At 34.9% G+C, this 25166-nt stretch overlaps 3 protein-coding genes across 6 annotated transcripts; all 3 read left to right on the forward strand.

The window, feature by feature from the left end:
- The first annotated feature begins 332 nt into the window (after window positions 1–332).
- Window positions 333–2791, forward strand: LOC121801646 (glutaredoxin-C5, chloroplastic-like). 2 transcript variants are annotated; one of them, XM_042201182.1, is made up of 5 exons: window positions 333–672; window positions 770–843; window positions 1863–1937; window positions 2158–2184; window positions 2317–2791. In XM_042201182.1, exons 1-5 carry the CDS (start codon window positions 404–406, stop codon window positions 2391–2393), a joined length of 522 nt encoding a protein of 173 aa, XP_042057116.1. In that variant the 5' UTR covers window positions 333–403; the 3' UTR covers window positions 2394–2791. The 2 variants fall into 2 exon arrangements, with proteins under 2 accessions (XP_042057116.1, XP_042057115.1); XM_042201181.1 differs by having other exon boundaries at window positions 334–678.
- A 985-nt stretch (window positions 2792–3776) lies between these two features.
- LOC121800451 lies at window positions 3777–7521 on the forward strand. 3 transcript variants are annotated; one of them, XM_042200028.1, is made up of 8 exons: window positions 3777–3900; window positions 4117–4203; window positions 4560–4691; window positions 4872–5021; window positions 5101–5208; window positions 5623–5728; window positions 5809–5866; window positions 5961–7521. In XM_042200028.1, the coding sequence occupies exons 1-8, from the start codon at window positions 3810–3812 to the stop codon at window positions 7293–7295; spliced, it is 2067 nt and encodes a 688-aa protein (XP_042055962.1). In that variant the 5' UTR covers window positions 3777–3809; the 3' UTR covers window positions 7296–7521. The 3 variants fall into 3 exon arrangements, with proteins under 3 accessions (XP_042055962.1, XP_042055963.1, XP_042055964.1); XM_042200029.1 differs by having other exon boundaries at window positions 4872–5015; XM_042200030.1 differs by lacking the exon at window positions 4560–4691.
- Window positions 7522–19362: 11841 nt separating this feature from the next.
- LOC121798658 lies at window positions 19363–24875 on the forward strand. The gene is made up of 7 exons (XM_042197767.1): window positions 19363–19733; window positions 20432–20512; window positions 20594–20743; window positions 21110–21183; window positions 21269–23041; window positions 23700–23850; window positions 23944–24875. Exons 3-7 carry the CDS (start codon window positions 20602–20604, stop codon window positions 24645–24647), a joined length of 2844 nt encoding a protein of 947 aa, XP_042053701.1. The 5' UTR covers window positions 19363–19733; window positions 20432–20512; window positions 20594–20601; the 3' UTR covers window positions 24648–24875.
- Window positions 24876–25166: the final 291 nt, after the last annotated feature.

Genomic DNA, 25166 nt, shown 5'->3' on the forward strand with positions numbered 1-25166 from the left:
AGTACTCAACTTACATTTATCATTTATATTCTCCAAATTATTCAAGTAGTATAATTTTGTGGGCTGGGCTGCACATGCAGTGTTGGGCTTAGACGCAGACACCAAATTGGTCGTAACTGAATTGGACTTTTAGAATTTTTTTGTTCAATTAGAAATTGACTGAATTTATTATGATGGTAAAACCTTAATCCAAATTCTTGCTGGTTCATTTTTCTCGCGTAATTAACATAAATCAGTATATTAATCTGAGTGCAGTTGACTTGACTTGATTGACTCCACAAAAAATGGGACCCCACATCGAGATTTATCCTTTTTACCCACCTTTATTTTTTCCAGTAAGCACTGCAAATTTTACCAGAGCCCAAAGCGGCTGGCGAATCAGAGCGCAAATTGATTATTGAGAATGGCGTTAATGGCTGCTGCCCCATGGAATAGAGGAGCCTTGGAACCAATTTCGATTTCCCCTCCTTCAATTCCTACTGGAACCGCTTCTCTCTTTACCAATCATACATTTTGTGGTGCCCAAAGCGTCCCCTTATTTTCCAGAATCGGCCCGAGAAAGAAGGGCCTCGTCGTGGTTCGGGCCATGTCCGCTACATTTGGGGCCCGAATGGAGGAAAGCGTCAGGAAGACTGTTACTGAAAACCCTGTTGTTGTCTATTCCAAAACTTGGTGCTCGTCAGTTTCCAATCAATCATTCATTTCTCCTGTTTATAAATCCATCTCTTCTCTTTACTTTTTTTCATAATTTGTGCTGTTTATTGTAAAGGTACTCTTCTGAGGTGAAATCTCTGTTTAAGAGGCTTGGTGTGGAGCCGCTTGTGATCGAGTTGGATCAATTAGGTATGTTAGTATGTTTTGGTTAATTATTGGAACAATATTTTACTTGATAAATTATTACCAGAGTAATTTTCGTATGGACTGCATTCGATTGTGATTTATGAGTTAGACTTCTAGTGTTACTGATAATTCTCTCGTGAGAGGATTTATGAGGGTGATCTATTAGAAGCTTTTATGTCTTCAATAGATAAAATAAGTGGCTTTTATCACAAAAATATTCACTTTGATCCATAAGTTTTTTTGTTGTTTTAGTTTTATTGTTACAGTTTGCATTTCAAAACTTTGCAATTTGATGATGATAGGGGTATGGTGATCTTTCAGTTTTAGGATTTTCCATTGCAATGTGGTGAAAGTGTTGATAAGTGTACTCATTATAATCACATTTAATAACAAAGCAAAAGAAACTTACGTACCATTGTCTGAGTAGATTCCTTTTCTTTAAAAGAGCTGAGAATCATCTTGTTTGGTCTCTTTTCGATACAACCTTCGCTGAGGAGGCACTCTTGTGTACAATATTATTGTGAAAGGGGTTGCTTGTAATGTTTCATGAAGTGCGCAAGAGTTGTAAGAGATGATTCCCACTTTCTAGGGAAGAAGATACACAGAAGTGATGCGTGTTTCTTACAGCTTGCAGTTCTACTGATGGCCACCATAGATGTGGCGAGCACTTGTTTCAGTTTAACCCGTCCATATTATTCTATATGTCTATTTGTTTGGCTTTTGAATCTGTACTAATAGCTTCTTTTAAAAGACATTGCCTAGAAATTTCAATTCAGAGAGACACTATTTGTCTGGTTCAATTGTATTTTACTGCAGAATGCGTGATCATTTAAACCCCAATATGAAAAATGAAGTGTTTGTTCGCTATTTAACCTCTCGAATCCGGTATAACCTTAGACTACCGTAACTGCTCTTATAAATTTCTCTCAGGATCTGGTTATTACTAAGATGTGATATTTAAATTACCAGCAGGCTTAGAACTTAATGGATACGCTTTCTCATGTTACTCGTATTGCTTACAGGTCCCCAGGGACCACAACTGCAGAAGACTCTGCTAAGGCTGACTGGACAACACACTGTTCCTAATATATTCATAGGTACCAATGCACAAGCTTACTTTTATGATGTGACGAATATGTAACTTCAATGTTAGAATTTACTATGTCTTGGAACAATGATTAACCAATATTGGGATGAACAAAAAATTGTGATGATTGAATGTGGTTGGTTGCAAGCTTCATTGTTTTGCTTGCTAGCTCTTCTTTCTGAAATCTTCTTTTTTGTAACTGACAAGTCTGATATTACTTTGAACGACAGGGGGCAAACATATCGGTGGTTGTACAGGTACACACTTACAAACACATGCTCTGATGATTGTCTAGCTTGTCTTTCGTAGAAAAATATGAGTTTCATTGATATAGATATTTGAGCATCACATATCAAGTTGCCAACAAGATGAGATGTTTTGTGTTGCAGATACCATCAAGATTCACAGAAAAGGGGAGCTCCAGCCTTTGCTATTAGAAGCTGGTGCGATGAAGTTGAAGAGTTAGTTTGTTGGATGAAAATTGGGCTAATTTAACAGTCGGTCGGTATGTTTACTCATGCCATCTCTTACTAGAAAGCTTGGGATATATGGCTAATTGGTTATGGGCATAAATATATTAGCATTCAAATTCGTCTAGTCTTCTTTGTACATTGTAACTATAATTTGTGTGTGTTCTTGTATGCCTACCATCACTTCATTCAGATGGAGCAGTTTCAAGAAACTAATAATGCTGTAGATGCATACAAATGTCAACGAACCTCTTCCTCTCTCTGTTATATGTAGCACCTGTTTTGATGCATAATGGCATGCTTTATCACATTGTAGTACAAATGCTATCCTTTCGAATAATTTTCCGGTGCATTATACAGCTAATGAAAATACAATTATACTTGTGATTTAGTAGATCTTGATGTAAATTGTAAAGTGGTTGATATATGAGCTATCAGCTATTTGTGTTGAGTGCTTTTGGGTAGGGAATAAAATCAAATCAGAGCCTTATTTTTATTTCTGACCATTGTAAAATACACACGAACAGTGTAGATAAGGTAAAGAGCATTATGTGATTGATCACTTTCACTTCATCCAAAGCGTATTTGTTGTTTGAACTCGATGCCCAAATAGACGACACCCTTCATTCCAAATTCAATATGGTAGTACTTGAATTCTTCTTTGTACACATCATGCCAATATTTTCATCCATACAAAATGGCAACACAAGTGAGATTTTTGTTACTAATAAAGTAAATATATGAGAAGGTGTCCCAATCAAGAGTGGATTAAGGATAGGCCATGGGTAGATTTTCCTCTCAGATAAGGAGTATCGTGGTTATTATATAAAGAAATATTTTCAGGAAAAAAACAATCACATTCAGTCTATTATTGTATTTTCTTGGGTAAATTGCATACAAAATTATAAAATTTGATCAAACTTTAGTTTTGTCCCACACATTTTAAAATGAATGATAAATCAGTAAATCACAAAGTTTAAAAAACTCTCAATTGTCATATGATAACTTTGGGGCAAATCCAATGTTAAATTGGTGTATAACATAAAATGTCGTTGATGTCGATGAATATTAATGTAATTTGAAATTAATATGATGATGTTGACGACAAAAGACGTTGTTTTATGTCTAAGAAACTGAAAACATAAAATATAAAATATAACAAATTTGGCCAAACGGGACAATTTTTGAAACTTTATGTTTTGTCATTCAAAAATGGTAGGATAAATCAGAATTTAACAGTGATTTTATAGATGAGCAACCATATTTTCTTGAACTATATTCATCAATTTGCCAATTTTTAAATGGTTTGGCATTATTGAAAATAATGGAATTACTCATTTGGCGCCTAAAAATGGCTCTCAATATATTAGGGCTTCACATTAAAAAATGAGGCTTCAAATTATCGAGGAGCAATGAGACGAAGGTTTAAACCAAAAACTGGATTTCCACTTACCAAGACTACCGGAGACATCGCTCGAAATCGTCGATTCCAGAAGCCGTCTGGTACAACGATTTCTATCCAATTACTTGTTCTTTTAATTCATCTTTGAATATCTCGCAGTTTGATGTAGCTTGATCCTTGATCCACATCTTCCTTAATGTAATACCGTAGAACAGAATTTCACTCTCTCCCTGTTACTTGTCGCTTTCAATGAATCAGTGTTATTGATTATTTCTGTTGTGTTTTTTGGCGGGGACGATTTCTGTTGTGTTTTGTAGAGATTAGTAAGGCTAAGAGAGTGAGATTCGACGATGCTGAAACGGATGCTTCTTCTGGAGGGCATGAAGCTGCTCAGTCTCCGAAATGTTGGTCCTTTGTGCACACTTCCTTAAAATTTCTGTTACTTTGTTGTTTTGGGCGAAAACTTTGATTTGAAATGAAAAGGTTCCAAATTCACCTGAATTAGTGCTGTTTTTATATTTTTCCTGATCACTACAAAAGGTAGAGACTGCTGGATTCCAAATCAATCTCTATCCAAATAATCGTAACAGATTTGCCGTTTATAATTACAAATTCGTGGTCAACTTCATTGCTTTTGTGATCATTTCTCTAGAAATATGCGTTTATCCTCATCTGTGGAGCATGCTGAGGGATTCGTTACTTGTGACTGATGAACACTAAGTGCTCTTTCTCTTTTTCTGTATATGTATGCATTTTGAAGGTGGTGGTCCCAAAACTTCAGAATATGCATATTTTAGGAAAGTGAAGGAAGGTGCTGTTAATGGTCATTTCCATGCACTGCATAAAGAAAATGAACGGTTGAAGAGCTACAAAATCTGCGACCTTCCTAGAGGTTAAATATTTGGTTATAGCCTTAAAGTTAATGCTTGGCATTTGGTCCAAAGAATACTAGTATCACTTAAGTGTTGAAGATTTCTCACATGGCATGAAACAAATTGAATGTAAATGGTGAATAAGGTTGGCCGAGAGTGATCACAGCTGTTCTGATGTTATTCTAAAATACTATTTGCAGTGACTAATAAAGAATCTGAAGAGCTTGATCCTGACATTAAAGACCACAATTTGTCCATTTCTGGAGAAAGTGCAGGGCCATCTGGCCATAAGCCTTTTGTTTCATCTCCTGTCAGTAGATATTGTGAATCTAATGAGATCAAAAGTAAAGGTTTGCCATCTTTAATTTCTGATAAAATTTTATATGCGATATAGTTATTGCTTTCTAGTTACAGTATCAATTGATGCAGAGCTGACTCAGAAGACCAAACAGAGGTCATCATTGCTTACTGAGACTGCTACACCTGTCAAACAATTTCTGATCTCGTCACGGTTGAATCAAGCAACAGAGAAGTCAGGTTTTCTCTGTGATTTGGCTTCCCAAATTCTTGCATTATCATTCACTCAATATACTGCACATTTCAACACATGGATCCTTAGTGTCATTATAGCACTGGAGCAACACTTTTTTTTTTCTCAATAATCTGCTGAAATATAATTTGCTTTCAGTGTTTTTTCTTTGTTGGATCTTGTTCCATATTCATCTTTGCCCTAATGTTAGCTGCTAAAAGTTAAATTCTACGATCTTATTATTATTATTTTGGCCCCATGTTGTCTATCAAATGTAAGTCTGTTTATACGTTCAACATCTCTTGTTCTAATATGCTACTATGTTATACAATCTGAATCCCAATTCCCATCATATAAATTTCTTCTCAATATAGTTATTCATTATCCTCTATGATCTTGTAGTTTTGATTTGCCTTGTCCAGAGGATGAATGCAATGAGAAAGGAATATTTTATGAAAAGAGAAAGAAATTACGCCAGTGGGTTGCTCATGCTACATCTTCTGAAGTTGGGAAGCTCCATGGAAAGCGGTAAGATACGTAATAACAGATTAATCTTTTGTCAGCATAAAACAAATTAGTTTCCTTCAGTCGTCTGTGTTTTCTCTCAGGTCTGATTTGGTTTCCTCCCTCCTGTCCCGGCTGATCCCTAAGGGGAATGAGAACAGTGTAAGTTTGTCTATCCTCTCTTTATAAAAGGTTGTTTATCTACTTATTTTTTATGTATGTGTTATTATTATATCTGATTAGCTTTTATTTCCAGGTTTCATCAAAAGAAAATGCTGATATTACTAGTGAATCCCTCACAATTTATGAGCCTGATAATATGGTGAAGGGACTTCCTTTGTCCCACAAAAGCGACTGCCATAAGGAACTCCCCAAAGTTTCTTCTGAAAGATCAAGTGAGATTGTACTCAGAGAATGGGATAGATTTGACAATGGAACTTCCAATTGTAGTGAAGAGGGTGATCTTCAATTAACCATGGATCACTGTCGAAGATCAAGTGAGATTGTACTCAGAGAATGGGATAGCTTTGACTCTGGATTTCCTTCCAATGATGGCAAAGAGGGTGATCATCAGAAAACAATGGATCGTTGTGGAAGATCAAGAGAGATTGTACTCAGGGAATTGGATAGCTTTGACCCTGAGTTTCCTTCCAATTATTACAAAGAGAGTGATCTTCAAAACAAAACCATTGATCCTGATCAACATTCAAGCAGTCGCATATGCAACAGTTATGACACATGGCGCGGCTATTCTTTCTGCTTACCTCTTGAAAGCTTTACATCATTGGGTGCCTTTCATTTCAAAGCTCCTGATGAAAGTGGTCCTATAGTTGGACATGGAAGAGAGGAACATTATAGAAACTCACTGGAATGGGATTTTGGATTGGAAAAAGGTAGATTTGACCATGGTACCAGGCAGGATGTGTGCCACAGGCTAGCCAATGATTGGAGACAGCAGGGGATAGTGGATAATGTGCTCGACACCAAAGGAATTTGCCCCTCCCCCTTATTTTCAAGCGGTTGTTTAATCAAACCATTGCCAAATTATGTTTCAACTGGCTGTTTAATGCGAGAGGTCCAACCAATATTCGATGATGTGAAGTATGGAATGGTAAAACCAGGGCATTTTTCTCTATCTTTTCCCAACAGTCCAAAACGCATCATATCGGGGGAGGATAAAAATGCAGATAATGATCTTCCTTACTGCAACATTCTATCGTCTTACAGAGACCCAAGATTGCCTAAGAAGGTTTGGGATTGCAGGCCTCACAGCGACAATTGGTGGAAGTACTCGTCAGCTCCAGATTTCTCCACAGAAGACCTTCCACAATGCATTCCTGCTTGGCAGTTTCCACAAAATGAGAATGATTCGTATTCCCTTTCTTTGCTCAAGGAAGCCCCTGCAGAATCATTTACCTCTTTCTCTGAAGGTGCATTCGACCACTGTCCCTTTTCCTCTACTCTTCACTCACCTCTTGATACATTCATGAACTGCCCTTTGTTGCTCAATCATGCTAGCCAAGATATCCATGATCAAGAACTATGTTGTGATGATTATAGCAATGAATTGGAATACTCTAGATATATGTAGGCTAAGAATTGTTTGTAAATGCAAACACATCTAATACTTCATATGCTTAACCATATGTTAATCAATATGATCTACTCCTATTACACAAGGTAAGCACCTCTGGGATGTCACTGAAGTTGTAGAGGGATTTTTATATAGTGAGTGAGTTAAGCCCAATATGTTTTTGAAGCAGTTTATACAAAAGCCCATTCGTCATGCTGATAATTATTAAAAGAAAATTATATAATGTGTGGAATGTGTCTATTTATCATGCTACTTACTATACTATACATCCAGCTGCTCCATTGGTTTAGCATTGAATGCTGATGTCTATTATATTGTCTTATTCAGAAATAAAACGTAACGACTATAATAAATTTTGCACCGGTGAGGAAGTACTGGACCGACGTCATTGAAATAAAATCTTGGTGTTTTTCATAATTATTCCAAAGAATAAAGAATTAATGTGTGAATGGAGCAGTCCCACTTGTGATCCAACAGTTCTTGACCTCAATTGATTTAATTGTTCATTTCTATTCTTTTTTAATCCTTTTACATTGTTAGTTCACAAATCCCTATTTTATCACTATTGTCCCAATATTTTCTTGAAACCTTAAAAAGGGACTCAGAGCCATGTAAAACTCGACTAAGCAACATTAATGTTAACTTGTTAAGTGATTACATATTTCAAGTTAATTGTTTTAGATTCGTTTCGAAAGCGCAACCTCAATTCAATCGATGGAAAACCGTAATCGACAAGAGTGAAATCGTCGACAAATGGTTTAGGGATGAAATTGGCGACGTGTAAAGAAGATTCAATAAAAAAAGCATAAAACAACGTCGTTTTGTGCCCAGTCAGAAATTTTGCCAAGTCACGCCTCCGGCATGCCACGTGGGATAAGTTTTTAACGGAATATGTCGTCAGGTCGGGTAGTTTGGGAAATTTGTACGTTCCGATAAAGTTCGTGACTTTATGCGCTACTTTTATAGTTTGTGGGAAAAACAAAACTTACCCCAAAGTTTGTGACTTTTTAGGCAAATTGCCCTAAAATTAAAAATATGATCTTTCTAAGAAAGAAATTTCAACTGATTTGATTAATCACAATAGGAGTTTTTAGTATAGTAGTAGTATATTAATAATGATCATGAGAGTCGTTGTCTCTAAACTATTCCAGTATTCCATGTTGACTTATGCAGGCATGCATGTATGCATTATACCTGTTTTTGGTTATGTCCATTTTCAACTTTTCACGCAGTATTTTTTATATTTTTCCCCTTTTTAACATATTTTTTTATTGAAGAATCTCATCCATCCCCTTGTCAGCATTATCTATTTATTTATTCCGTTTTGGATAATATAGGGCATCACTACCTTGCCTCAACTTATTACCGATTTATTTTACATTTATGAGTTCATATTTCAAATAAATTATTTTCTGACTAATAATTCGAAATATTAATACATTAATAAGTTTAAGACCGCATCCTAGTTTTAGAAATTATGTGCTTATTTTTCATAAATTAAACAATTAAAATAAAAGTTATGATAATTGCATTGGTTGAAACTTACAATTATTATTATTATTACATTTGGAATCTACTGCTCTGGACAACATCAAAACGTGGAGGTTTATGGCAATTATAAAGAAATCATATTATGCAAGAAAAGTCAGGAAAACGACAGGTAAGATGACATAATTATTTAATTTTCAGTCTCTTATAAAGTAGATTATTTATATGTCACAAACACGCAAACCCACTTTATTATAACATTTCGCGTGTTTTGTTTGTGATATACTTCATATAAATTATCTAAATGAAAGTGTTTAATTAATAAAGTTAACGTTCAAGACAAATACCAAAGGGGAGTGGCATTTAAGATTATCTAAAGCTGAAACATATACATAGGGCAGTACAAAAGTGGTAATTAACCTAACTTATTTACTTATTTATCCATTCTAGTAGTAGTACTAAATATAAATAAAATAATTAATGAATTGTGTACGGTCGGACAAGAATGTAAAGAGTGTTTTATTTTGGCTCAATAATTTATGATGGAGTAATATATAACCTTGATAGTTGCAATAGTTGAGAGGCCTAGACGTCACCACGGTTCGGGAACCGCCGGTTCCGGTTCGAAAAAAAATGGAACCGGAACCGAACCGGCCAAGGATCGGCGGTTCCGGTTCCGGAACCGTGAACCGCCAGTTCACGTGAACCGCAGAACCGCCTAGGTTTGGCCGGTTCCTGGCCGGTTCCGGGTCGGTTCATCCGGTTCGGCGGTTTTTTTTTTTTTTTTTTTGCATTTTAAATTTGTAATTCAAGTAAAATATGTAGATATATTTGCATAAATAAAATTAGAATAAAGCGATGTTTAAATGCAATTTTATTGATGCAAATTACAACTTTAAAATTACAAATTACAACTTTAAAATTACAAATTACAACTTAAAATTTACAAATTACAACTTTAAAATTACAAATTACAACTTTAAAATTGCAAACTACAAACAACTTTAAAATTACAAATTACAACTTAAAATTTACAAATTACAACTTAAAATTTACAAATTACAACTTAAAATTACAAATTACAACTTATTACTTAACATTACAAATTACAACTTTAAAATTACAAATTACAACAATTACAAATCGAAAAATTTAAATACAAGTTACTTACGACAATTACAAGTTACAACAATTACAAATCGAAAAATTTAAATACAAGTTACAACAATTACAAATCGAAAAATTTAAATACAAGTTACAACAATTACAAATCGAAAAATTTAAATACAAGTTACAACAATTACAAGTTACAACAATTACAAATTTACAACTTACAAAAAGACTTAGAAGATCATTAAAAGATATTCCTCATTTGATAAGTATCTTATTGGTGAAAAAGTGGGTATCTTTGGGGCAGATGGTACTTGAACACAAATTTATATATGGAATCTGGATGAATGAGGATCAGATTATAGTTTAAAATGGGAAGCTGGGTTCACTGGCGGGAGTTCGTTTCATCGTCGGACTCAGATGAATATACCACCCTGATGGCCTGATGAAACGAACTACCGCCAGTGAACCCAGCTTCCCATTTTAAACTATAATCTGATCCCATTCATCCAGATTCCATATATAAATTTGTGTTCCAGTACCATCTGCCCCAAAGATACCCATTTTTTTCACCAATAAGATACTTATCAAATGGAGAATAGAGAAATTGAGATTGAGAGAGAAATTCTTATTAACACAGTTACACAAGAATGGGGTGAGTAGAAATGAAGAGGATTGGGGGGTATTTATAGGGAAAAATTGTGATTTTAAAAAAAATTTGAAAAACAGGGCGGAAACCGCCGGTTTACCGCCGGAACCGCCGGTTTTCGGCGGAAACCGGCGGTTTAGGCGTCCGTTTGAATTTTCAAAATTTGGAAAAAACGGCGGGAACCGCCGGTTTTGCCGGTGGAAACCGGCGGTTTCCGCCCATGGTTTCGGTCAAATCCGGCGGTCGCGGGCCCGGTTTCTGAAAAGGCTAGGAGTAGGCCTGAAATTGTGCCGGGAACCGCCGAACCGGCGGTTCCGGCAAAACCGGCGGTTCCGAACCGCCGGTTACGGTTAGCGAAAAATTGGAACCGGAACCGGCCCGGCCGAACCAGCGGTTCCGGTGCCGGTTCGAACCGCCGCCGACGGTTCCGGTTTTGGTTCGGAACCGCCGGTGACGGTTCCGGGCCGGTTCGTCCGGTTCGGTTCGGATTGGGGACCTCTAGAGAGGCCTATGATAGAGTAAGACTAATTCAAATCTTGATTGTTTGCGGTTGTAAATAATGCAAAATCATAAAGGGTGGGGATTCGTTTTCCAATTTCTAAACGAGGACGAATCTTTAAGCAAAGAAAATGAGGCCAAAATCCCTCATTATACGCCAAAGTCATTCAATTGTTTGTTTAACTTGCAATTAAGAAAGCCCATCATTATTTTATTATTGGGGGGAAAACATTATTTGTGGAACCACTCTTTGTAATTTTGTAGCTATACTACTACTACTATAATTGAATGGGAAATCCCCTGCACCTAATCCTATTGTATAGTTTGGCACATTGCTCCAGCTGGTGAAATCGGTACATAAATTGACAAAAAGGCTTTTAATAATGGAATTGTCACATCCACAGTTTTGTTTGCAATCTAATTTCAGCTCTAATTCTCATATTCTACTTGCTTAATAATGACAATTGCGCTGCCTTAAATTATGAACTCGAGCTAATTTAGGAATTAAATGAATTGTAGGATAGTGCATATAAAAAGTCAGATGTTATGTTTTGATTTTCTTTAGTTATTGGTACTTTTTCTCTACTGGAGGAAAAGTGCATATCTTTTAAGCGAGAGTGCCGATTTTGACTTGACTTTTAAATTTTGAGTTATTTTTTCGGCATTAATTTTATATTTGAAATTTGAAAGTGTAATACAAACTTATAGAATAATTATAATTGTTGATTTAATTTGAAATAATCCTTTTCTATTGGCTTTTATTTCACATGTTGTTGGCACAATCGAATGAATGCTATAATTAAACTAATAGGAGTATAAAAGTTACTTATTAAATTAACAATAACTCTCTAATCTCTATACTATTATAATATTATTTTCCTTAAAGCATTTTCGATTGCTATAATTAAACTAATAGGAGTATAAAAGTTACTTATTAAATTAACAATAACTCTCTAATCTCTATACTATTAGACCATCCACTACGCTGTCTCTATACCGTCCCTTAAACCGTCCCTTAACTACTATTTGACCACTATTTGAGGGCCCCACTGTCCTTTTTTCCTCCATCCCTTAACTAAGAGACGGAACCTGCAACGCTCCGTCCCTTAACCGTCCCTTATTCCGTCCTTTAATTACTATTCATTCAATTTCATTTTTTATTTTTTTTTCCCAACTCAATTCAATTTAAACAAACACAATTCATTAAAATTAAAACAACATTACAACATAAAATAAAAATACAACTTAAAATTTTTAAAAAAGCATAATTAAAATCTGTAAAAAATAAAAATGACATAATTTAAAATACAATTTTATATGGACATCCTTGAATGTTTTATGTTTCACTTTCGATGTGGGACAAAATCATTCTTGGATGTCTCTATAAAAGAGAAACAACCAAGAATGATTTTGTCCCACATCGAAGTGAAACATAAAACATTCAAGGATGTCTCTATAAAAGAAGAACAACCAAGAATGATTTTATCCCACATCGAAAGTGAAACATAAAGCATTCAAGGTTGTCTCTATAAAAGAGAAGCAACCAAGAGTGACTTTGTCCCACATCGAAAGTGGAACATAAAACATTCAAGATTGTCTCTATAAAAGAGAAGCAACCAAGAATGACTTTGTCCCACATCGAAAGTGGAACATAAAACATTCAAGGTTGTCTCTATAAAAGAGAAGCAACCAAGAATGAGTTTCATAAATTCGCAAGCCCATCAAATATATGTGGGCTATTACGAATTTCTTGTATTTAATTATTTGTAAAAATTGTTTTTAAATATAAAAACAATTTTTATAAATAAAAAGTATTTTTTTTAAATTCGATTTTTTTAAAAAAAATTGATTTATTGCGTCATCCGTGACGACGCCCACTCGCGGACCAGCGAGTGGGCGTCACGCATGCATCGGGGGCGCGCCACGTCGCCCGGGCGCGTGACGGGCCGGCGCGTCCCTTGTCTCGCGGATACGGGCTACGGGACGGGCTGGGGACGGGCTACGGGACGGGACGAACGTTGCAACGCGTCCCGCGGCGGAACCGTCCCTCCGGGACGGAACGCGAGCCGCGCGCGGGACGCGTAGTGGATGCTCTTATAATATTATTTTCCTTAAAGCATTTTCTTTGCCCCAATCAAATTGTACCTACTATATCTCTTTGAAAACGAAACAATAAGAAAGAAAGTGGCCGAAAAAGCATTAGAGCATCTCCAATAGCACTGGACGTCAAATAGCCATCAAATAGCCTTCACACTGCCACATCATCAGCACTACAGTTCTCCTGCCACATCAGCTTGCCACATCAACTGGACATCAAATAGCCCTCACATAGCCTTCACACTACCTATCCACATCACTAATAACAATTATATAATTTAATTTACACTCGTATCAACATACGGAATTTAATTTACGAGACAAATACGGGAAATTCGAATAATACTATTAAAATTTAGAAAGTACATTAATTTTAAAAAAAAGTACAATAATTTTAAAAAAGTACAAAAATTAAAAAGTACAATTAAAAAAGTACAATATTTCTATATGGAAACATAAAACAATCAAGGATGTCTCTATAAAAGAGAGACAACCTAGAATGATTTTTGTCTCACATCGAATGTGAAACATAAAACATTCAAAGATGTCTCTATAAAAGAGAGACAACCTAGAATGATTTTTGTCCCACATCGAATGTGAAACATAAAACATTCAAGGATGTCTCTATAAAAGAGAGACAACCTAGAATGATTTTTGTCCCACATCGAATGTGAAACATAAAACATTCAAGAATGTCTCTATAAAAGAGAGACTACCTAGAGTGGTTTTTGTCCCACATCGAATGTGGAACATAAAACATTCAAGTATGTCTCTATAAAAGAGAGACTACCTAGAGTGGTTTTTGTCCCACATCGAATGTGGAACATAAAACATTCAAGGATGTCTCTATAAAAGAGAGACAACCTAGAATGGTTTCATAATTCGCAAGCCCATTAAATATATATGGGCTATTACGAATTTCTTGTATAAATTTATTTGTAAAAATTGTTTTTAAATATTAAAAACAATTTTCATAAATAAATAGTATTTTTTAAAAAAAATTTAAATTCGAATTTTTAAAATTCGAATTAAAAAAAAAAATTAATCCGACGCCGGTTTGGCACCGATCCGGGACGCACAATGGCGCCCGTGAGGATCGGCGTCGGAACCGGCGTCAGCGCGGGAATCGGCCTGGCGACGCCGATTTTGACGCCGATTTCGCCGACGCTGGTTCCAATGGTTCGGCGTCAAACCGGCGTTGGCGAAAAATCGGCATCGCGGTGGTGACGCCGGTTATTGGAGATGCTCTTATAGAAGTCGGAATAGAATCATGGATTGAGGTATATATAGTAGTACTACTACTACGTATTCTTTAATAGAGAAATTACACACAAAATAGTTCAAATCTGCTTGTATTTTATTTTATTTTATTTTAAATGGACAATTGAATACACGGTTTCCATCATTATACTATTATTATTAGTAGTAGTATTATTTTGCAATTGAAATTCAGGTCCCATTAAGGATGATTGGGAAATTAGGGCATTGTCTAAAAAAGATCAAATTTGATTTTGAACGTCCATGAATCTTGTCGATGAAAATATTGTAAAGCTAAGAACATCCAAAAAGTTCAATTTCGTTTTTCTTATAAGCAAAAAAAACTAAGAAAAGTTGATTATGGTACCAAATATTTCAAAACTAGCATTAATAATTTAGGTCATGTTTGGTTGTCATGATTCTGTCTGAGAAAGTAATATGATTCCTTAAATTTTAAATTCTTGTGTTTGTTTGAGTTTTTAATCAAATTGGGAAAGTAATCAGAATCCCGAGAACAAGGAAAGTTAGTACAACTTTTCAGGATTATGAATCCTAAGTTTTCTTAGGTATTCTTTTTCTCAGTTTAGGATTCTTACATATTTAATGCAATATATTATATATTGTTATTATTAACAATATTTTAAAAAATAATTTAAAATTATAAATCATATTAATTTCAGTATAATAAATAACTATAATTAAAATTATCGTAATTGTAACTATGTTATTATAATATTTATATACGGTATAATTTTAGTATCATAATAATAATTAATAATTATATAATAATTATATTAATAATTTATTAAATAATTAAAATATAATTATATAATATAAATTATATAATAATAAATACTAATTATTATTTTATAAATTAATAATTAATCATCAAAATCGTAGTGAAATTTTAAATTATAAAATTTATTTAATTATAATATTCGTAGATATGATAATAATAATAATAATAATATTTATTATTATAATGCTCTATGTAACTATAATTATAATTTTATTATTATATATTGCTATGGATGATCTGTATTTAAACTATCCATCGTATTAATAAATATAATAATATAATTATTATCATTTGTAATTAATAATTTATTAAAATTTTATTATTATTCTTCTTTATAAATAAAATAATAATAAGTATATTTTTAGTTGGTGTTTAAATCAAATACATAAAATTTAAAATCTTGATATTTTCCAAACACATGAAAGTAAAGTTATTGAGAATCATATTTCTAGGATTCATTTTCTCAGAAATTATTTTTCTTGCCAATATTACTTTCCCGCCAACCAAACATGGCCTTAGGGTATTTTAGATAAGTGCTATCAGCATATAAATTCAATGTTTTTTCTCAACTTCTGAGTTTGCATATCACATTTAAAATCCATCTATAAATTATGTAATTATTAATTAGTTCTAATTTTGCAACTAAGAAGGTTTTAGTGCTGATATTGTTTAAGTGACTTGCTTATGTGATATTATTGGATATCATCCAGATAATGTTACATTGTAAACATTAAAACTATATCATATTATAGTAGTATTAAATTATTATAATAGGATGATTTTGTTGTCTAACATATGATAGTCATTTAATTTGGTTTACTTTCAATAACATCGTGTAAACAAGTAATTAATTTATATCAAAAACCGTAAAAGTGCAAAATCATAGCAAATGAATAAATAGTTGTATCATTAACCATATATTCTTGGTATTTAGTCTCTTTTATTAATGAAAAATAATTGTGACGAACAAAATAAACTTAATAACTCTTGAAGGTAAAATACCAGGCACAATAGGGAACTTGAAACCGACTAGGTTGCTTGCATATTACAACTAGAACCTATTAATTCTTATTTCTTCAAAAATAGTTGAGATCATTTTTAAGCAATCAATTAATTAGAAGTAAGAAATAAAAATCATGATCATAAATATATAGACCACTGACATACTACAACCTAGATAAGGATTTGATCTCCATTGTGATGAAAAAGATAATCTTACAAAGTAGTAGTACTACCTTACAAATGAGTAGACTCGTTTCATCAATTAAATTACTTTAGCTTTTTAAATTTTAAACCACCTACTCCTTGTTTACAAATCACTTTTATCTTAACCTAATAGTACTAACATTTTAATGACTTTGATACTTAAATAGTTGCGATTTTATTGCGAAACAAACACGATGCGTTAATGGGTAAAAATGCCCATTTTATTCAGTTAAAGTGAATTTTCTCATTTCTTTTAAATCTATAGTACATGGATGAGTTGTAATTAAATAACAACTATGCCTTATTTGATACCTACCACAAATGGGTCATGATAATCTACAAACCCTCTATAATACAAACTATATAAATTTTAGGCGTTGACATTGTTGACATCCCCCCAGTGACATAATTTGTATTAGGCGTTGACATTGACATTCCTCACAGTGACAGAATTTGTATTAGGCGTTGACATTCCCCCCAGTAATAGAATTTGTATTAGGCGTTGACATTGACATATGGATCCCATTGCTAACCATTGATTACTTACAAGGAGTGTGTATGATTAAAGTTTGTAGTTTGTATTATAGATAGGGGTTTGTATTTGATCACACCTCTATCCCAAATTATATATCAATGGATTCACAGATCCAATTGTATGTTATAGTGTCACGTGTTAATTCAAAAATATCATTTTAATATTAAAGGATATTAATTTAATTTTTTTTAATGTATGGTGATTTTTATGATTCTCGTTATATAATATTAACCCAATAACATAAGTATATCAACAAATTTAAATTGATGTTGTACATGTATTAACTTTTATGATTTAAATGCTCTTATTTAGACTGACATTGCACATGTATTATATTTGACAATTTATGATTTATATGTTGACATTGGTCTGATTACCTAAATATATGAACGTTCAAATAAATACAATTAAATTATATCATCCAAACATATGCAATTAAAATATATCGTTAGGATTCTTATCAAATTACCCTTTGTTTGATATATGTTTTGTAAAAAATAATTTAAATCGAAAGAGTTTTATAAATTCAAAGTTTTGAGATTATTTTAAAAAGAGATAATATAATTTGTTATAATTAATAAAATTCAGTTTCCAATAATATTTCTATTGACATTTTTTACGCACCGAATTGACATCACTTGAAATTTAATCTTGACTGCTTATTTTGAAATCCGACTGACTATATTGGTGGTAGTTATAATACTAAGGAATAATTATCATCCTAATAAAACCTTACATGGATACATCATATATGTGCCCCCCATATTTATGTGAATGGAATATATCATCCTTGGATATTGACTTATTTTCTTAGTTTTTTGTGTAATAAATGTGTATGTAAAAAGATGTGAGAATTATATCATCCTTAGATGTTGACTTATACTATCTTTTAGTTGTTTGTGTAATAAATGTGTATGTAAAAAGATGTGATAATAGCATAATTATTGTACTGCAATGCGTAAGTAAAATGCCCATTCAATATTCAGTGTGAATTTACTTAAAAATAAATATTAAAAACATGCTTACATGCTTAATGAACATAAAATAAATACAATTGTAAGAGGAAAATGTATAAAGTTTAATTCCTGAAATAAAATAAAATTTGAAACCTAACTTTGAAGGTAGTCACCCACAATCGAATTTTATTACCATAGATGAGATAGGCGCATAGACATGCACCTTAGTAATTTTTTATTTTTATTTTAGTTACTGTGAATTAATTTTGTATATGAGTCTATGAATTGAAGACATTCGTGATTGTGGTCACTATCTCTACATTAAGCAATGTATAATGGCCATGATTTTGGATAATAAATTGTGTATAAAATTGATGTGCAAATAGGAAACGACAGTATTAGTAATGAAAGGGCTGATTGAGGGGAAGGAGAGTGAGAGCATTAGTAATGGAAGGGCCGATTGAGAAGTATTGAGATTGGCCCCCATCAGCCCTCCATGGTAGAGAATGAGTCGACCAAAGCCCCACCCCATATGGCCGATACAACGGCCTTGGTCGATCCACAATGGTCGATGATCGGCCACCCATTGCGAGGATATGATGGATCATCGGCCCTTACATTTTTTATTTAACTTTTTTTATTCCAGATTTTCTATCATAAATACCGTATCACATTCTTTCCATTTCCCACACCAACATCTCTATCTTCTCCCATTGTACTATAGAAGTGCAAAAAAATTAAAACAAAATAGTGATAATGTGGAAATGAAATGGGAACTGGGATAGGCCCTGAGATAAGCCTTTGAGTAAAATGTTGACGTGGAAATAAAAAAACAAAATAAGGTCCCTTTGGGAGGGTCCTTCCATTGTTAATGCTTTGAGTAATGTTGTTATTTGGGTCAGTCCAACGGTTTGAGGACAATCTTATTCTAGTTATAGGTTAATAGAGTTGTGATTTTTACCGGTTATAAATATTCAACCATGATCCTAACAATTCTAATTTTGTGTTAGTCGAACAGGCTAATCAAACTGCTAATGATAAAATAAAAAAATGCGATCAGTACAATGAGTAAATTAGTCATATTTATAAGATGTAAAACATTTGATAACATTAACTCACAACACAAGTTTCTGGCGTTACAATTATAGAATTACTTATCACATGAATATAACCTAATACCCAAAGTTGCAAGTATCAAATAATTGATGATTTTCAAATCGGATCGGAAAATACCCGATATTCAAATTGACAACTCTAGGTATGTTCATAAAATCAGTATGGGTCCGGATTGAATTAACCACGAAACATCAAGGACCACCCATGAGAAATATCCGAGGAAATAATGGTTTTTTTGTTTATTTAAAACTATATAAAGTTTTTTAGGTAAAACGGTTTCTATTTTCTGTAAATTACATTTACTTACGTAATCGAAACTGTATAAAAATCACATAAACAAAAGGGGCTGAGTCCGACACGGAGTCGGTGGAGCAGAAAAAAGCTAACCTCACACTCCTCACAAGCAAACAAAACTCTCTCTCTCTCTCTCTCTCTCTCCCTTTCTCCGGCGACATTTTACCGGTGTTTAATAAGATTCCGGCGATTTCAACGCGTTTTTCCACTCCGACGCGTATGTGGAGCTCCCCGCCGCTGTTTGCATCTAAAACCGCTGCTGCTTCCGTTACAAGATTGATTGAGTGATTCGTTTTTTTCGCGTTCGCATTGTTGGAGCTAGGCGTTGGAGGAGTCGGTAATTTTAGCCCTTGATGTTTATTGGAGTCTCTGCGGTGCTTCATCTACGACTCTCTCGGTTTTGTACTGTGTCGGATCTCGATTTCCGGAGGTGAAGAAATGAGCCGAATCTGACTCTAGCTTTTGTGTTTTTCTTTTTGATTCGCTCGGTGCAGCTTTTCTGTCCAATGATTTATGAATAAAGTCATGAACTTTTGGTTTTTATTTCAATTAATGTTCAATTTCTTCTATATGCCTTTCCCGATAGCTTATTTTGCTGAATAATTAATGCTTAAGCTTCTCCTTTAGCACTAAAGGCGGTGTTCCTCATGTTGATTTTTACATCCGGATTTTCCTTTTGACTAAATTTGCTTATGATTTAGGCTCAAATGTGAGCTTTCTAAAAAAAAAACTGATCGGCAAATTGTTCTTAGTTTTATCGCCTTACCAAGAACGTGGTGTTTATATTTCGTATTTGAGGCTTTTTTTTGGTTACTCTTTTTCTTTTTGTGTTGGTGAAAAAGTGGGGTTTGTTCACTGGTGCAGCCTCTTGATGTGAAGTGTAATGTAAACATTTCGTAAGCTTTGGTATTTTATTTTCTTTATCACCCGCGATTTGCCCCCCTTTCCTTTCTCTTTAGCATTGCCAGTTTTGGTGTTCTAGATTCGGTCTTTTCAAGGCAAATCTCTTAAATTTCCATTCGATTTGCTTGCCAAATTTTCTTTTGTTATGCTTTTCTTTTCATCTCTAGGTGATGTATGGGTAGCAGCGTTGGTTAAATTTTTTCTAAAGTTGTTTTCTGTTTTCAGATTGAAAGCTGCAGATTCCTGAAGTCCTTTCCTTGCTGGACATCTGCCTTTTCTTCTGGCTATTACTTTTTCGCTTTTGAGGTATTGTGATGTTGCAGGGGAATTCACTGTTTCGGCCTTTATACTTTATCTAATAATTTGTTTTAAATATTATTTGACCAGGTATTGAGATGAATGGTACTTCAAACAATGGCAAAAGTCGCAACTTTGAAAAGACATATCCAGGGTGCTTGGGAAGAATGGTTAACTTGTTCGAGTTGAACATTGGTGTATCTGCAGATGGGCTTCTCACTGATAAACCGCATCGAGATGGTGTGCACTCGTTCTACTTTAAAAGAGGCCATTATATGTGCTTCAGATAACTAGATGAATTATTTATATTGCTGAATCATCTTTTATTGGCCCCTTAAATTGGTTTTCCTGTGACTTTTTCTTCTGGTTGATTGTACGTTTATGATTATTACCTATTTGTTTGTAAATGCCTAAATGGTTGCTGGAGTATCTCATAATTTGAACATCTAGTTTTCTGGACGATATGCCTCTCTTTTTTGGTCTACCTCAACTTAATTTTCTTCTTTTTTTAAGGGGCCATTGAAGTTTCATTTGTTGTACTAGCATTTTTCTTTAGTAGTCCATAATGTGATCTTGCTAAATGACACATTTCAACTTTTTTTGCAGGTTCGCCTGTCTCAAGGAGCAGATCAGATGTATCAAGTATGAGTCCTTCTTTTGATCAAATTGAAGAAAAAGCGGTAACTGAACTATCACTTTGTAATTAGCCACAATGTTTTCCAGATTTTGCATGGACAATATGTTTAATTATGGTGTGGATTGCAGACTGTATCTGAATATCCAGACACATTTTCAAATAAAAAAACAAATGTGAAGCCTGTGAAGATGCTCATTGCACAAGAGATGTGTAAAGAAGTTGACTCTAGACGTAGTCCACCTAATTTGGTTGCAAAGTTGATGGGGCTTGATTCCCTTCCACAACAGGAACCTGGCTCAGCAACGCAAAGAAACCATTCTAAAGTTCATCCTCGGCGTCATTCAGAGATACCTATGAGTAACTGGGAACAACAGAATGGATTTTTTCATTATGTGGAGCCAGATGAATTCAAAGATGTTTATGAAATATGGCAGCAATCAAAAAAATCAACACGTAAGGGGAGATATGATGAACCTACAAAGGACAAAAAGATGGCTTTTGTTCGCCAGAAATTTGTTGAAGCAAAACGCCTGTCTATGGATGAAAAACTTCGTCAATCTAAGCAATTCCAAGATGCGTTAGAAGTTTTGAATTCCAATAAAGATTTATTTCTAAAGTGTCTGCAGGAGCCGAATTCTGCATTTTCGCAGCAACTTTACGATCTGCAGTCCATTCCTCCTCCTCCTGAGACAAAGCGTATCACTGTTCTTAGACCTTCGAAGATGGCTGGGAGTCATGATTTTGCTGAAGCTGGGAATAGAGAAGAGAAACAGATGGAAAAGTGTGCCTTTGTTCAGCTGAATGGCTTGGAAAGAGGCCACCTGGGAAAATCCCCTTCTGCAAATTGGAAGAATTATGAAAATCCTGCTCAACCGACTCGAATAGTTGTTCTCAAACCAAGCCTGGGAAAAATACTTGATGATAAGGCTGTGGGCTCTCCACAATCCCAGTCAGTGAGAGTACATGATGAAGAGTTTTTTGGGGACGAAGAAGACAATGAAGTTCAGGAATCTAGAGAAGCTACAAAAGCAATTACTCAGCAAATGCGTGAAAAACTTGGCAGGCACCACAGAGATGAAACCTTGATTTCGTCAGTCTTTTCTAATGGCTATGTCGCTGATGAAAGTTCATTCAATAGATCAGAAATTGAGTATCCAGCTGGTAATCTCAGTGATTCAGAAGCTGTGTCACCTGTATCTAGGCACTCGTGGGATTATGTCAATAGGCTTGGCAGTCCATTTTCATCCTCTTTTAGTAGAGCATCTTATTCTCCAGAGTCTTCAGTTTGCAAAGAAGCAAAGAAACGTCTTTCTGAAAGGTGGGCCATGATGGCATCTAGTGGGAGCTGTCAAGAACAAAGACATGTTCGGAGAAGCTCCAGTACACTGGGTGAGATGCTTGCTCTTTCTGAGACAAAGAAAGTAGCTTCATCTGGGGAAGAAGGCAGTTCTAATCAAGAAACCAAGGATGCAAATTCTCCTTTGTTCAGTGAACTGAGGACAAACAGACCTGTGGATGGTTCAACAATAAATCTCACCAGGTCAAAGTCTCTGCCTGTATCATCTAATAAGTTAGGAACTGGGATACTTGCTGATGTTCCAGTTTCTGGGAAGGATAAAATGGAAATTTCGAAGGAGGACAGAAAGGTAAGAAGTTCCAAATCATTCAAAGGGAAAGTTTCAAGTTTTTTCTCCTCGAGGAATAAAAAGACCGGTAAAGAAAATTTCCTTGCATCTGACACCAAAGATGAATGTCGCTCTTGTCCTGGAGACATTGTCAGTAATAAAACTGAAAGTATTATTGGCAAAGGGCAGGACTCTGTACCAGCTGATCTGCTCGAAACATCAATTAAAGCATCTTCTTCAAATCTTAAATTCAAGCAGGGCCTGATATCTCCGGAGGTAATATCATCATGTAATATTGTTAATTGCTTCAACTGTTTATCAACTTGATGCATGAAATGAAATGTGTAGTTACTGGTGCAGATTAGTTACATGGAATGTGTTACACAGTTTTTAGCTGATGCCTAGGTGTATCATCAATTGCACATAAATGCTTCTTTTGACTTTTTACACCCATTTTCTTTAAGAATCTCTTAAAAATCTTGAAGAAATCTTATGGCTTCCATCAAGATGATAATTGTGCTATTTTCCGGAGAGAGCATATAGAGTTTTTACAAAACTCCAACTGGCTTGGCTACTACGAAGTTTGATCACGATGGAGAAGTTAAAGGATCATGGGTGGGACCAATGAGAGGGGGGAAATTGGTTAGAGAGCCTATCAAGATGGTGACTGAGTTGAAGCTAGTGAGAAAAGAAATACCACTGAATCCCTCAGTAACTTGTGATGTGTGCTTATTTGATTTGCCTATAGCTTTACCTTATTGGTTACATGTAATTTGTTGGTGTCTGTCAAAAGATCTTCTGCTTGATTTTTTCTTGTGTCTCGGGTATTTAGTATTACAGGGTTATACTCTTCTTTTTATCTTAATTTTTTTTATCATCTTAATTTTATTCGAACTGCCAACTAGAGACTTATCATGTGTTCCAACATTTGCAGCCGGACTTGTCTATGTCAGACCCAATTGTATCTGGAAATCTCACTGAAAATCAGGAGCAGCCGAGTCCAATATCCGTCTTAGATCCACCCTTTGAGGAGTGTGGTCACACAACGAAAGTGTTTCCCCATTATGACAAGCCTGATCAACATGGTACAGTCTCTGTTGCCTGAATTTTGCAATGGCTGCATTTTTCCTTCCTGGTGATATTGGTTGCTAATTATTTAATCCGGGCATCTTTTTCAGGATATGAGTTGCCACACAATGCAGTTAGTTTGAGCTTGATTGACAAATCACCACCTATTGGTTCTATTGCTCGTACCCTGTCATGGGACGATTCGTGTATGGACACAGCTTCATCATACACCATCAAGGAATCCTCAACTGCCCAAGGAACAGAGGAAGGAGAGCGAGAATGGGTTCTTCTAGTCGAGACATTACTATCTGTAGCTGGGTTACATGGTGAGATGCAATCGAACACATTTTTGGCAAGATGGCACTCGCCTGAAAGCCCTCTGAACCCATCATTAAGAGACAACTACATTGATCTAAATGACAAGGACATAGTGCATGAGGCCAAGCGGAGGCAAAAGAGATCAATGCAAAAGCTTGTGTTTGATTGCGTAAATGCAGTGTTAATGGATGTAGCAGGATACGGAGTGGGGCCCGCCCAACGAGCCATTCCCAACAAGATGTTGGATAGTGCATCATCAAGAATGCTGGACGAGGTGTGGGCTCGGCTGAGTGCTTGGTTTTCTAGTGAGTTGAGATGCGATGGTGGGGACGACAACAGGCTGGTGGTAGAGAGGGTGGTGAGGAAGGAGGTGGTGGGCAGTGGGTGGGTGGATAATTTGAGGCTGGAGGTGGATAATTTAGGTAAGGAAATTGAAGTGAAGTTGCTGGAAGAGCTTGTGCAGGAGGCAGTGATTGAATTGACTGGTAGAGAGTGACGAGGCATTTTTATTCTTTTAGCAATATGTATTTATACTCACTTTTATATTGTTTATTTTGCATTGTGTTTCACACTACAATGGTCCCCCAGGCCAAACCCCATCCCCAATTGTTAAAGCGATGCAACTTGTCCTCAATATGCATATCCCATATAATGACCTATTCTTGTGTATATTGTTTGTATAACTGGTTTAATAGTGATAAGCCATATGATGTGTTTGGACCTAGCCTCGTTTTCATCTCTATTCTAGATTCTAGATGCCACATTTGTAAGACTACCTCCAACGGTGACATTTTAGAGAATGTCACACATAAAAGACAAAATAAGTATAAATAAAAGTAATTGTAAAATAATTTCAGGAAATCGCCCCTCATCTCTCGAGAGCAGCCTGCCGCCACTAGAAAAAGTGAGGGGCACATGCCACATGTCTTCATATTATTGGCTGAATATTGATTTCTTTTTTATTTTTATTTTTCACTTTTTATTATTGATTTATTTTTATTACTTGATTATTGGA

Source organism: Salvia splendens, chromosome 4 (genome assembly GCF_004379255.2).
Source record: "Salvia splendens isolate huo1 chromosome 4, SspV2, whole genome shotgun sequence".
Classification (NCBI taxonomy): domain Eukaryota; kingdom Viridiplantae; phylum Streptophyta; class Magnoliopsida; order Lamiales; family Lamiaceae; genus Salvia; species Salvia splendens.

Coding starts and splice junctions, on each gene's coding strand:
- LOC121801646 (XM_042201181.1), top strand. CDS start 404: ATGGCGTTAATGGCTGCTGCCCCATGGAATAGAGGAGCCTTGGAACCA. Junction 1,938..2,157: donor TGTTCCTAATATATTCATAG/GTACCAATGCAC, acceptor TTTGAACGACAG/GGGGCAAACATATCGGTGGT. Junction 2,185..2,316: donor ACATATCGGTGGTTGTACAG/GTACACACTTAC, acceptor TTTGTGTTGCAG/ATACCATCAAGATTCACAGA.
- LOC121800451 (XM_042200028.1), top strand. CDS start 3,810: ATGAGACGAAGGTTTAAACCAAAAACTGGATTTCCACTTACCAAGACT. Junction 5,022..5,100: donor TAATGAGATCAAAAGTAAAG/GTTTGCCATCTT, acceptor CAATTGATGCAG/AGCTGACTCAGAAGACCAAA. Junction 5,867..5,960: donor CTAAGGGGAATGAGAACAGT/GTAAGTTTGTCT, acceptor TTTTATTTCCAG/GTTTCATCAAAAGAAAATGC.
- LOC121798658 (XM_042197767.1), top strand. CDS start 20,602: ATGAATGGTACTTCAAACAATGGCAAAAGTCGCAACTTTGAAAAGACA. Junction 21,184..21,268: donor ATCAAATTGAAGAAAAAGCG/GTAACTGAACTA, acceptor TGTGGATTGCAG/ACTGTATCTGAATATCCAGA. Junction 23,851..23,943: donor TGACAAGCCTGATCAACATG/GTACAGTCTCTG, acceptor CATCTTTTTCAG/GATATGAGTTGCCACACAAT.